At 34.5% G+C, this 13,677-nt stretch overlaps 1 protein-coding gene across 4 annotated transcripts in view; it reads left to right on the top strand.

The window, feature by feature from the left end:
• Positions 1 to 13,677, top strand: part of IFT81 (intraflagellar transport 81) — a 65,484-nt gene that overhangs the window by 49,862 nt on the left and 1,945 nt on the right. For all 4 annotated transcript variants that reach the window (XM_079149537.1, XM_079149534.1, XM_079149536.1 and 1 more), the window contains 4 exons: positions 2,752 to 2,838; positions 4,077 to 4,148; positions 4,229 to 4,314; positions 9,109 to 9,154. In XM_079149537.1, the coding sequence (XP_079005663.1) occupies positions 2,752 to 2,838; positions 4,077 to 4,148; positions 4,229 to 4,314; positions 9,109 to 9,154 (291 nt within the window). The remainder of the gene's footprint in view (positions 1 to 2,751; positions 2,839 to 4,076; positions 4,149 to 4,228; positions 4,315 to 9,108; positions 9,155 to 13,677) is intronic.

The following is a 13,677-nucleotide window of genomic DNA, read 5'->3' as shown; positions in this document are numbered from 1 at the left end:
CATTTCCTATTTAGATTTACCCAAATAGTTAGCAGTTCTCACCATTGCTGCTTGTATTTACTCCTTCCTTTTGGATCCTGTCTCCTAAATTTGTTTCCTTGTTTTGTATTCTTTTAGTAGTTCTCTCAGTAAAGAATCATTACAAGTAACGTAAGCTTTTGTTGTGGGGGGAGGGGTTGTGAATAATGGCTTGGTCAGAAAATATCTTTTCACTGCTTCCTCTTACTGCATTGAAGGATCTGCTGTCAGTTTATCTTTTCTTTTTAGGCAATGTTGTTCCTATAATTGGTTTTAATATCTATCTTTTTCTTTACCGGTGTCTAACTTTCACTACCATAATCTAAATAAATCTAGAATTTATTTTGTGTCTTTAATTCTGGAAAAATTCTACATAAGACATTCAAATATTCTCTTCTCCATTTTTTCTAGTCTGTTCTTCAATTAGACATGTGTTAGACATATTTATTCTGTTCCTTATTGCTTAACCTCACATTCATGATTTTCATCTTTTTGTGTATGTTGAATGTTGAGTGATTTCTTCAGTTCTCTTCTAGTTCATTATTTTTTCTCCTTAGTAGTATCTAATCTTAGGTCTATTTTATTCACTTTAATTTCTGTGACTGTCTTTTTCATTTTGATTTTTTTCAGTGTAATTTTTTTTCTAATGTTTTCTATTAATTAAAAAAATTTTTTTTTCTACTGGGGATTGAACTCAGGGGCACTCAACCACTGAGCCACATTTATTTTGTATTTAATTTAGAGACAGGTTCTCACTGAGTTGCTTAGGGCCTTGCTCAATTGCTGAGGTTGGTTTTGAACTTGTAATCCTCCTGTCTCAGCCTCCCCAGCCACTGGGAATTATAGGCATGCACCACTATACCCAGCTCATGTCTTAAATTTTAAGCATATTTATTTAATGGGCTTATTTCTAGCATCCAAAGTCCTTGAGGTATAATCCCACTGTAGTTTATGTCTTCTGATTCTCACTCCCAATGTATTGATTGTTTGCTTACATTTTCTGCTTTGAGACTGTCAGCCTGACATTAACATGATTTTGTCTCTTGAATCCTGGAAGCTGAGGTGGAATGTGTATCCCTCCAGAGTGGATTTTCAGTTGTTCTGCCAGGCAATAGAAATAAAACAAGTTTGGAGCTAATTTTGAGCTAATGTCTTAACTTGGGAGTTCCTGGACCAAGTGGGTGGGGCAAATACTAACTTTAAACCTACCTGAATTTAGGCTGCCTCTCGTCTGCCTCTGCAGCAGTAGAACTGCATAGTGATCAGCTTGACGGTAAGACTGACCAGCCAAGAAATCAGCTGTAGCTTATTCATCTCTTTAAGAGGCCCAGCAGCTACCTAAGTAAAGAGGATCTGCTGCCCCTTCTCCCATTTAGGGTGTGTATGCCTGTTACCCTTGAGAGTCATAGCTATCTAAAGGTCACTTTGATAAATCAAAGTCACTGCCCTTTTTCCCCCACAATCTTTTATACTATACTAGTCACCCCAAGTCAGATGCCGTTCCATACAACAAAGGCAGTACACACACCATTACTAATCTATGGTAATACTTCTGTTTCCAAGGAAACTGTACTATGTGAAACCAAGGTCATTCTCAGACTGGTATTAACCCTTTACTCACAAGGTCCTAGGTTGAAGGCAGCTTAGATTTATTATAGGACCCTCAGTTCTGTCTTCCCTCTGCACATACCTAAGGTTTTTTGCCCTGTCTGGACATTAGAAATCACTCCGTCTCCAAGATTGACTGCCTCCAACACCTTTCACCAAGAGCCACTGCGTTATCCATTGTTTATGACCTGAATGATTCCTCTTACTTCCTTGAGAATTCAGTTCAGCTCTGTATTTAAAAGAATATGTACCTAATCAAGTATTTTTTAGATAGTTTAATTATTTCTAGGTATTTGCTGCAGATTTTCATAACATCTCCTTCAAAATATTACATTAGAATAAACATTGAAACTATTAAAAACCACCTGAACTCAAATTCTGACTCCACTCCTTTCTAGCAGTACAATCTTTGGTAAGGTATAAGGCCTCCCAGAATGTTCTTCAGTCATTGTATGGGGTAGTAATAGCTCCTTCAAGGCACTGTTAGGAGATTCAGTTATTATCAAGAGTTTAGTTCAAACACCCTAGCAAAATTATTCTGATCAGGCCCTTACCTAAGCCTGCATCCTCCTCTCTCCCCACTTCCCAGACCCACTGCAACTTAATAAACAGTTTGTAAATTCCTTAATTGTTCTTGTTCTTTCTTCCAACCCTTTATACATAGTGTTCCTTTTTTAAAAATACCCTCTTCCCCTTGTTCACCTTTCCCCTGAGGAATCTCACTAATCCTTCACGCTCAATTTCTCCAGGAACTGGTCATATTCACTGATCCCTAGGCCTGGGCGAGGTGTGTGTGTGTCCTGTGTGCTCCTGTGCACCTCACATTTGCCTGTTTACTTGTTTGTTACTTGATGGGAAGAATCTGGGGGCTATTTTGTTCACCATATGTATCCCCAGCTCCTAATAAAGAGCCTGGCACACAATTCAATACCTGGTAGCTATTATTCTTATCAGCACTTCCATCTGTCATAATTCTCAAATGTCCAAGTGTTGTATAAATAACTCTTAAGTGTGCCAAGAAGCTTAGAGTTAAGTTACAAGACCGACAAGGGCACGCATTGTTTCAGAGCCACATTGTAGGCCTTTGTTTTTCACTTACTCAATCATTTGCCCTTTTCATACTAGGAACTAACCCAGGAGTGTGACGAAAAGAAATCCCAGTATGACAGCTGTGCAGCAGGCCTGGAAAGCAATCGGTCCAAATTAGAACAGGTAAGAAGAGAGTTTTTATTATAACAATTTAGCAAAAACTGCAGTGTATGCACATTCTCACTACATCAGTCTTAAAAGATTCTCAAATCTTTATCATCATCCCCTGGCCTGTCTTCTAAACTTCAGAAGTATTTCTTTAAACTTTATGTGTACCCCCTGAATTTTTCCATCTCTACCACTGTTGCTGAAGTCCAGGGCCCATTATCCCTTGCCTAGATTCCCACAGTAATCTTCTACCTGCTTTTCTGCTTCCACTCTTGCTTTCCTAGTCTTTATTCTCCACAGAGTAGTCAAAAGAAACCTGTTTAAAATTTAAACCATCCTCCATTGGCTTCCCATAGCACTTAAAGTCTGATTTCCATCCAGTTAATCCCAGTAGCTCAGGAAGTTGAGTCAAGAGGATCGAAAATTCAAAGCCAGCCTCTGCAATTTAGTGAGGCCCTAAGCAACTTAGTGAGACCCTGTCTCTAAAAAAATTTAAAAATTAAAAAAGAGCTGGTGATATGGCTCAATAGTTGAGTGCCCCTGGGTTCAATCCCAGGTCCAAAAAAAAAAAACAACTGACTTCCAAACTGATGTACAAGGCCCACCTACATCTTTAACCTGATATCAATGTGCTGTGATTCTCATCCATGGAGCTCCAGCCACATGGGCTTCCTTCTGAATCCAGCCAGGCCCAGCTCATTTTCACCTCCAGGCTTTTGCATGTGCTCTTCTCTCAGTCTGGGACACTCTACCCTCAATTCTTTGCTTTACTCTCTCCTTCTCATCATGCAGGTTTAAGCCTGCACATCACTTCCTCGAAAGGTCTTCTCTGACCACCTTGTACTTCTCCCCAGCATGGCCCACCCTGTCTCCCTATCACATTCTACAGTTGGGTTTTCTTGTAGTACTAATCCCTCCTAAAATAACCTTTACTTCATGTTTTCTTGTTTATATAAGCCTGTCTCCTTTACTTGAATGGACCTGACTGGCTTGTTCACTGCTGTGTCCCCAGCACTTAAGACAATGCTGGACACACAATAGAACTTAAATGAATAACTGAACCCAGAAGTTTTGGAGTAATATGAATCATCTCTTAAAAAAAAGTGAAACCTATTCTGTTAGAGTAAAAACGATTTATAATTGCAGAAGAAATGACTGTAATGGTGTTTCTTTTGTTGTACATTGAAAGGCATTCTTTTTCCATCTGTCTTACTCTTTCAATAATATTGCCCATTTAAACTTATATATTGTAGGAAGTTAGAGGACTCCGTGAAGAATGTCTTCAAGAAGAAAGTAAATACCATTATACAAATTGTATGATTAAGGTAAGACAAAGAAAGTGGATCAGAAACTTTTCTGAGTTTTTTCTATATCAGACTTCCCTGAAACTTGTCTTTCCATTTAGAACCTAGAAGTTCAGCTTCGTCGTGCTACTGATGAGATGAAGGCATATGTCTCTTCTGATCAACAAGAAAAAAGGAAGGCAATTAGGCAAGTGATATTTTTTATATTGAGTTACTTAATGTTTTCACTTATAGATATTTTATAAATAAAATAGAATTACACAAATTCAGAGTAGTTAAGTAAGCAGATGCTAAGCTATTACTTAGGACTAAATAATATTAAACATCTTTTGAATACTCCAGCCCTGCTACTAAATAGAAATACCTGTAATTTTATTTCTTGCTTGCTTACTTTTTTTAATGTAGTAAAATATGTAACAAAATTTACTACTTTAACCATTTTTAAGCATACAGTCCCATTGGCGTTGATTATATTGACAATGCTGTACAACCATAACTACTATATATTTTCAAAACTATTTCCTCATTGCAAATAGAAACTTTTATAACCATTAAGCAAAACTTCTCATCTTCAGAAATATGTATAATTTTATAGTTGCTTGTGTGTGTGTGTTGGTGCTGGTGATGGAACCCAGGGCCTCATGTACAATAAGCAAGCTCTTTACCACTGAGCTGCATCCCCAGCCCTATAGTTGCTTTTTTAAAGCATTAACATTAGTCTCTTTTTAAAGCCTCACATGGCTGGGCTCTTTTCATCTGCCTGTTAATTGTGCAGTGTGATGACTGCATTTGAGCTAGAAATGATGTGATTGCAGTGTGCCAGCATTTAAAGTGAGAAGAGTATATAAATACTACTTAGTCCTTATATGGTGATGCTTTTTGTAATCCTAGCTTGTGGCATACTGTAATAAATCAAATCCTGTCTTTAAAAAATTCACTTATAGTTGAATTGCCAGCTATAAAATTCAGTCATTAAACAAGGTAAGCTTTCTTTGCCCCTCATCACAGTTCACATGTTTTGCTCTCACAATCCAATAAGAACTTGATGTTTAGGAGTCACATTTATTTGAGACTGTATTTAAGATTTTGAGTGACATATGCATTAATGTTACAAAAAGAAATCTAAGAAATAGTGTTTTTGCAGAGTCTGAATTTTTATATGTATATAGTACACTGGAATGCAAGCCAGACAGAAAATGTCCTATAAATTGATAAATGTTTTTTTCTAATACATACTCACACATTAAACTGAAAATGTTCTCATTCTGATTCTTTTGCTGAGTGCAAACTGTTTAAATCTGTAGAGTCAGTGCTAAGAAATGAGAATAGTTTATTTTGTTCTTGAAAAATAAAAAGGTTACAAAAATTAAGTTCCATTTCTTTGAGTTATCAATATAAATAGTCTAGAAGGAAATAATTGCTTCTGAACTATTGATTTTCTAATCATTTTTCTAGCAAGATGTTCTTTTTTCATCATTTAAAAATCATTATAAATCTTCATCGTTCCCCAGTTTTCCTGTGTAAAAATATTGTGCCATTTTTATAATAGTACATAAGAATATTATGATTAAAATGAATTTGATTATATTCTAATCCCACTAATACATTACCTAAAGTATCAACATGGACGCAGTATTTTTATTGTTATTCCATTTTCAAATTTTACTGTCATTTCTGGTGAGCCCAAAAGTATAAGAAATTAACTTGGTTGTGAAAAATTGTCTGAAAATTTTAATGTTATTTAAGGAGGCAGCATATCACAGCTCAGGATACTAGAGAAGGAATCATAAAACTTTATTCTTTTTCTTTTCTTTTTTTTTTTTTTTTTTGCGGTGCTGGGGATTGAACCCAGGGCCTTGTGCTTGTGAGAGTGAGCACTCTACCAACTGAGCTATCTCCTCAGCCCATAAAACTTTATTCTAACCTAGTTTTTCAGTTCCTAGTTGTGTGACCTTGGACAGGTCACTCCATCATCTATAAAATGAGAGCAACATTTATAGAATCAAGTAATACAATACACATAGCAGTGCTTTCACATGTATATAGCATGAATTCCTGGAGGGCAAAGGCTCTGTCTGTCCTGTTTTCTACTTGAAACCCAGAGCACACCTAACACAGAACAAGTATTCTGTAATATTCCCTCTCTCTCTTTCTGTTATTATTATTTTTTAAATGTTCTTTTTTAAATATTGTTTTAGTTGTCAGTGGACCTTTATTTTATTAGTTATATGTGGAGCTGAGGATCGAACCCAGTGCCTCACATATGCCAGGCAAGTGCTGTATCATTGAGCTACAACCCAGCCCTATTATTATTTTTTTCCAGGTACTTTTTTTTTATTGTAAATGGACCCAATACCTTTATTTTATTTATTTATATTTATGTGGTGCTGAGGATCAAACCTAGTGCCTCACGTGTGCTAGGCAAGCACTCTACCACTGAACCACAACCCCAGACCCCCATAATTATTACTTAAATGATTTTATTGAATAAATTAAAATTGGGTATATCATACTGAACCTGTTAGTTTACTGAGAAATTTTTATATAACGGGAAATGCAAGAAAAATTTGAATAATTCTGAGGCCTAGGATAATAAATGAATTATTTAAAGCTATCTGAGCTATAGCTATACATTCTTCTTTTTTTTTTAATTAATTTTGTTGTTGTTGTTGTTGTTGTGTATGGACAGCATGCCTTTATTTTGTTTGCTTATTTTTGTATGCAAGGCTAAGGATGGAACCCAGTGCCCATATGTGCTAGGCAAGCACTCTGCCACTATGCCCCAGCCCCAGCCCCTATACATTCTTCCTGAGTAATATGTCATTTATATCCTCCTAGCTGTTTTTCTTTGGTGCACTGGAAAGGCAAACATTTTGTCTTAAAAATTTTAAGAGGAAAATGAAAGTTCATCAAGAATATATTTATTGGGGCTGGGGAGATAGCTCAGTTGGTAAAGTGCTTGCCTTACAAGCATAGGGCCCTGGGTTCGATCCCCAGCACTACAAAAAAAAAAAAAAAAAAGTATTTATTCTCTTCCACCCTCATTCCTGTGCATAGATTCTATCTTCACTTAGGCTCTGAAAGGACCCTGGGTACTTTTGATTGTCATTCTCTCTATTCTAATCACTTGTCATATCCCTTTTTTGCACAAATGCATAACACTCTTCCTTCATTTAGGGTGCTATATTTTCTCTTTTGTGGTTTATTATTTCTTAGCATCTCAATTTTATATTGTTTAATTTTCTTAAGTACAACAATACAGCTTTTCACAGAAAAACGAAAACAAATCTATTTACATTCACATATAAGGTCTACAGTCTCTCTTAATACTCTTTGACATTTGTTCCTTTGTCCTCTATTCTCAATCTTTGTCCTTAACATGTCACCTACTTTATATCTTATTTTTGTCTTGTACAGTCCAGACAAATTATTTATTTTTTTTTAAATTTTTGACATTTAAAAAATTTTTTTTACATTAAAACTTATTTTTCTGTCATGTACATAGTGGACAAATTGAGTCCTTACTTGAAACATCTAGTCTATCTAGATGGTTAGAAGTGCCCATCTATGTTAAATGTAGAGGTAGTAAAATATCACTTTGTAAATGTCCTTTTGCTAAAATTCATATAAAATATTGTCTTTTGAAAATGGAACTGTTAAACCACCTCTGTAAGCAGTATATACCATCTGTACTTGTTCAGTGACGTGGAAGAGGTGGGAGGGAAGCAATTACAAAAGGTAATGTGTGTTTGTTAGTGTGTCCATACATAGAGATTTAAGACATCACTTTTCTGTGTTTTGTGCATTTTGTTTTGCTTTGTAAACAGCATATGATGGACAAATGAGTCCAAATTTTGCAACATCTTGTCTGTAGATATTAAAGAGGTCGCCAGTGTATGACCAAGTAGTAAAATTAGCACATTTTGTACATTTTTGTTGAAATGCATAGGAAAGCTTGGACTTTGTAAATGACTTCTGGATATGAATTTGTTCAACCATCTCTAAGCATTACATATGCCTGTACTTGTACACTGGACTGAAAGTAGTGAGAAGGAAGTGAATAGGGAAGGGTTCAAGGACAAAACGGTCATATTAGAAGATACCTCAGATTATAACCCTTGCTACATGTGCAATTTTATTTACCAGTGCTGTGTACATAGTGGACAAGTTCATATGTGGAATATATATGTATATAGAGGCGTATAATATATTATATGTGTGTATAATATTTAGAAGTGATTGATATATTTAAAAGTAGTAGAATAAAACTTTTTGTAAATAGGTTAAAAAACTTATTTTTATTTAGCTTATAAAAGAAATACTTGTAAAAACAAGAAATAATCATTATGAAACAGTGTGCACAGAAATTGATGCTATCCACGTGGCCACGCCTTTTTGGTGCGTGTGATGCCATAGCCATTTCCCAGGCATTTGCTAATACATCTCTGTAAACATTTCTCCCCTCTAGAGACATTTAGTTTGTTTGCAAATTTCTTCCTGTTCTAAGCATTGGTGATGTAAATAACCTTTGTTTTTATGTTCATTAACTTCAGGGAGTTTTTTTAATAGAATGATTTCCTAGAAATAGAATTGCAGAATTACATACTATTTAATGTTTAAAATGTGTATCCTTTCTCCTGCAAGCCTTGTTAAGGTATAATTTAAACAAATAGGTTGCCATTGTTTAAGGGTATAATAACCAGAAATAGTACTTAACATCTTAATTCTCTTAATTACCTATGCAATGTTTTGTCTCCTTTTTTTTTTTTTTTTTTTTTTTTTTTTCTTAAATTACTATTTGCCAGAACTGGCTAAAGATGGGGAAAGACAAAGTATTTGAAAATGGGTTTAATTTTGACTCCAATACCCATTTTAAACTATATTGACTAATATATTTAGATAGATCTGTTAAATTATAATCTAGTTGTATGATTGAATCAGTTGAAGTAAATGAAACTAAATCATTATGTTGACTCTCCAGGGAACAGTATACCAAAAATATTGCTGAACAAGAAAACCTTGGAAAGGTAAGAATTATTTCTTTTTTTAAATGTATCTAATTAATTCAGTCTTTTAGTTCATGATTGTGACATTTTTTTTCTTTTTAAAAGGCTATAGTATAGTTTTTTGAGGGAAAATTGTTAAATCCTTTCATAGATGAAAACCCTTCCTTAGGAAATCAGGGTCTGGGGATGCAGTTCAGTGCTAGAGCACTTACCTAGCACACATGAGGTCCTGGGTTCAAGCCCCAGCACTGAAAAAAAAAAAAAAAAAAAAAACAACAACAAAAACAAAACAAAAAATCCTTTAGGTCTTCACTTTTTTTTTTTTTGGGTGCTGGGAATCAAACTCAGGGCCTCATGCATGCTAAATGAGCACTCTCCCACTGAGCTACAGTCTCAGCTCCACAGCAGAATTTTTGGGGAAAAAAAATCTAACTTTAAATAACAGTTCATGATAAGTTTCTTATTACAGTTTTCAGATTATTTTCACATTTTTCTGTGTATGAAATATACATATATTTATTCATTTATTTTATTTAATAAACACAAAGCTTTTACTATTAAGTACTGGTTTAAGCCCTTTACATACATTGATTCATGTAATATAAACAGTTGTAAAACCTTATGGATTAGCTGTTGCTATAACAAAATACCTGAAACAACAAACATACAAATAAAAAAGGTTTATTTTGGCTCCCGGTTTTAGAGGTTCCAATGTACGATCAGGCAAACCCATTGGTTTTAAGCCTCTGATGAGAGTACTAGATGACAATGGCAAGGACCCCATAGCAGAGCAAACTGCTCACGTCATGAGGAAGCAATAGAGGAAGACCAGAACCAGGTCAGGTCCCACAGTCTCCTTTAAGAGCACGCCTCCAGTGACCTAAGGAACTCCCCTAGGCCCTACTTCCTAAAGGTTCTACCACCTCCCAGTAGTACCACCCTAGCGACCAAGGCTCTAACACATGGATCTTTGAGGGAGTATTCAAGATCTCAACTATAGTACCTTACTTAAAATATTCAGCTCCCAGAATTATATAAGGATTATTGAAATAGAAGTTTGTGATTAAGTCTTGTTTTCTCACTTCTCTGGGCTATTCCTGCAAAAAGAGGTAGTAGATAGTAAAGGCCTTGACCATCAGGATTAAATAACTAAATTAATTGTTGAAATTGACTTCATAAAACAACATGTTTTAACAACACTAGCTCTGTCATTCTTAGCAGAAAAAAAGACCTCTGTTAACCAATCAGAAGAAAGATGACCCATTATCAAATGGCGTGGCTCCAGTCCTAGACTGGGGTCCTGGACAAGCCCCTTGAAAACTTCATTTCTTCATGTTTAAACTGAAATAGGTAGATTAGAAACTTAAAAATTAAAAGACCAAGATGAGTTCTAAGGTCATCATCAATGATTTTAAATGGTGAAGGCTGACCATGCTTCACAATCCCCCATATCTTCTGTTTCTTTAAATATCTAGTCAATGTTCAAAGTTCGCCACTTGTCTCTTGTTTGAATCAGCATCCTTATAGAAGTCCATACATTGTTATTAGTTGATTAATCTCTTGAGTTTCTTCTCTACGTTACTTTAGTTTCACTATTGAAAATCAAATGTTCTCATTATATTTTCTAATTATGAAGTTTGTAGCATCATCATTAGGGATTGTTTAGCTACAATTTTTCATTTACAATACTGACTGTGTGTGGGTATTTAATTTCACTGTAAATATTCTTGAGTCTGCAACATGGAAGTAATTTCATTTATACACTATATATATGTAAAACTGAAACTTGTCCATTCTTAAAGCACAAATGAAAAAGTATGGCTTTGTTTCTATTTTAATGCATTACTGATTAGCTGTTATCTGACTCAGTAAATTGCCCATGGAAAAATTATTGATCCTTATTTACTTTTCTGGTCTGAATTATTATTTAAAACATACATGTGTCTATGCTTTTACATAAAAGCTGAATTAGCTCCTAGAAACTGATGAGTACTATTCTAAAGGTGAACTTCAGAAATACAAATGGTATAGAAAACAGTGGAGATAGGGTAGATATAGTCTTCATTATTAAAATCTTATTATGGAAAATTTCAAAACTGTGTAAAAAGTGGAGAAGACATCCATGTATACCCATCATTTTATCTTCAATAATTAAACTCCTGGCCAGTCTTGTTTTATATGTAGTCTCACCCATTGCCCCCAATTTTTTTATCTGACCATATTTTAGTATGTGTCATAAAGCTGCTTTTGAAGATAACTATAATACCATTCTCACACCAAAAATAACAGTAATTTCATAATATCCAATAATCAATTTCAGAATTCACCAGTTGTCTCTTTGTTTTTTTAATGACTTATTTGCTTGAATCAGGGTTCTAATAAAAGTCCTTGCATTGCTATTAGTTGGTAATCTCTTAAGTCTTCATAGTTTATTCCTCCATCTTTTTTCTTTGGAGTTGTTGGAAGAAAAAAGTCTAGTCATTTGTCCTGATGAGTTTCCAACACTTTAAATTTTGCTGATGGTATCCCTGTGGTATCAATCAGAATGTTCTTCTGTCCCCAGTATATCCTGTGAATTGGTAAATGTTTTGATATTTGACAAGAATACTTCCTAGGTAGTGGTATGCACTTCCATCAGAAGGATTTCTTCTTGTGATGTAGACAGACATTAATAATCAATTCCTAGATACATAATTCATGAGAGGGGGCAAAATGGTGACATTCTAATTAAGTTGTTCCCTCTTCATTTATTGGCTGAAATAATTCTATAATAATAATAATTCTAACATAATAATTCTAATCCTTATCAGCTATTTAGTTACCCTGAGGTACAGATCATATAAGAAAGGCAGAAATACCACTTGATTCAAAATACCACTTGACTGGTTTTCAAAATGGATGAGTTGATTATCATCCTTCAAAAGTATTTGTATGACTTCCACATTGAATATATTTGGTACATTTCTATTATAAGTATTATTCTTATAAGTGCTCAAATTGTCCCATGTTTGGGCAGTGGGAGTCTCTAGAAGTCAGTTCCTGAATCCTTCTGAAATAACACTTAGTAGACTTTGATAGCGTCTTTATTCTCTGGTGTGACAAAGGTGAACCTAGAGGCTCCTCTTGTACATTTCCTGTCCCAAACCTAGACTCAGCCATTTCTCAAAGAAGCACTCCTCTGTTCTGGTTTTGTGATTTGTGAATAAATGGCTAATAGCCATTATTCATCATTACATTAATGAGAGTAAATAGAAATTAAAGAAAACCTTCTGAAGCTGATTCTTCATTTATCAGACAACTTATGAATTCAATATGTGCGATTTCTTTATAGGATAAAAAAGAATAATGTTCATGTTTGAAGGAATGTTTTGAATCAAGTTATAAACCATCATTTGTTTTGAGGATTCAGTGTGATTCTGAATAATTGACTTCCATCCAAAGAGTTCATTTTAAATAATATGAAAACACTTTTATTTCTCTTGTTTTGAAAAATATCTGAATGGATGCTGATGTGTACAGAAATATATGTTAAGCCCCGAATCCTATTAAAGATCCAAACTTAATTGACAGATCTAATTAAAGATTATTCTTAGGTTGGAGGCGTGTACCTCAGTGGCAGAGCACGTGCTTAGCATGCACAAGGTCCTGAGTTTGATCCCCAGCACCAAAAAAAATTCTTTCCCCCTTCCAGTATAGTGTTCTACTGCAAAATCTTTGAGGAAAGTGGTAGTAGCAATTTGTCATTTAAGCAAAATGAGCCAGTGACTAGTTTTTCCCCAATTTCCCCACTGTGTCATTTAAAAAACAAAGTTCCTTAATCGTAAACAAAGGTTCTAGAACAGATCTAAAATTTCAAGGCAAACACAGATTAACCTAGTCTTCAAAATGATAGTAGTCTAAGCCCTTCAAACCAGCACAGACAGGACATTTGCAGCCATCCTCAGGCTAATTGAGACTCCCCTCCCCCTTTAAAAAACAGTGATACTCAATTTAGCAAGGCCATAAGCAACTCAGTGTGCTCTGTCTCTAAACAAAAATACAAAAAGGGCTGGGGATGTGGCTCAGTGGTTGAGTGCCCCTGGGTTCAATCCGTGGTACCACCAAAAAAAAAAAAAAAAAGAAAAAGAAAAGAATGAAACCTGTGATATTTTATTTCTTGTACTTCATAACTAAAAACAAAATAAATCTGTATTAAATGACAATCAGCTTAAATATATTACATACTACAGTCAGTTGTATTCATAAAGTTAAAGGTTTCAAACATACATACAGTAACAAAGCAAATTAAATTTAATATTTCTAATACAGACAGTACCAACATCCTGTCTTTGGTTCTTTAAATAAACTTTTATAGGTTGTTAGGATTTTTGACAAGGAAATTTTTCCAATAATGTAAAAAAAGTTACAATTTAAGTAGTATCTTAATTTAAAATCATGTTCAGAACTCTTAAAATTCTTGGTCTGCTTTAATGTCCTTTCCAAATACTTTTGCTTTAGTTTAAGAGGATAAAAATGTTTTTGGTAAGTTATATTATATATAACAT

This window comes from Sciurus vulgaris (genome assembly GCF_902686455.1).
Source record: "Sciurus vulgaris genome assembly, chromosome: 8".
NCBI classification, from domain to species: domain Eukaryota; kingdom Metazoa; phylum Chordata; class Mammalia; order Rodentia; family Sciuridae; genus Sciurus; species Sciurus vulgaris.
Note: the sequence above shows the minus strand (reverse complement) of the source record. Positions and strands in the feature narration are given on the sequence as shown.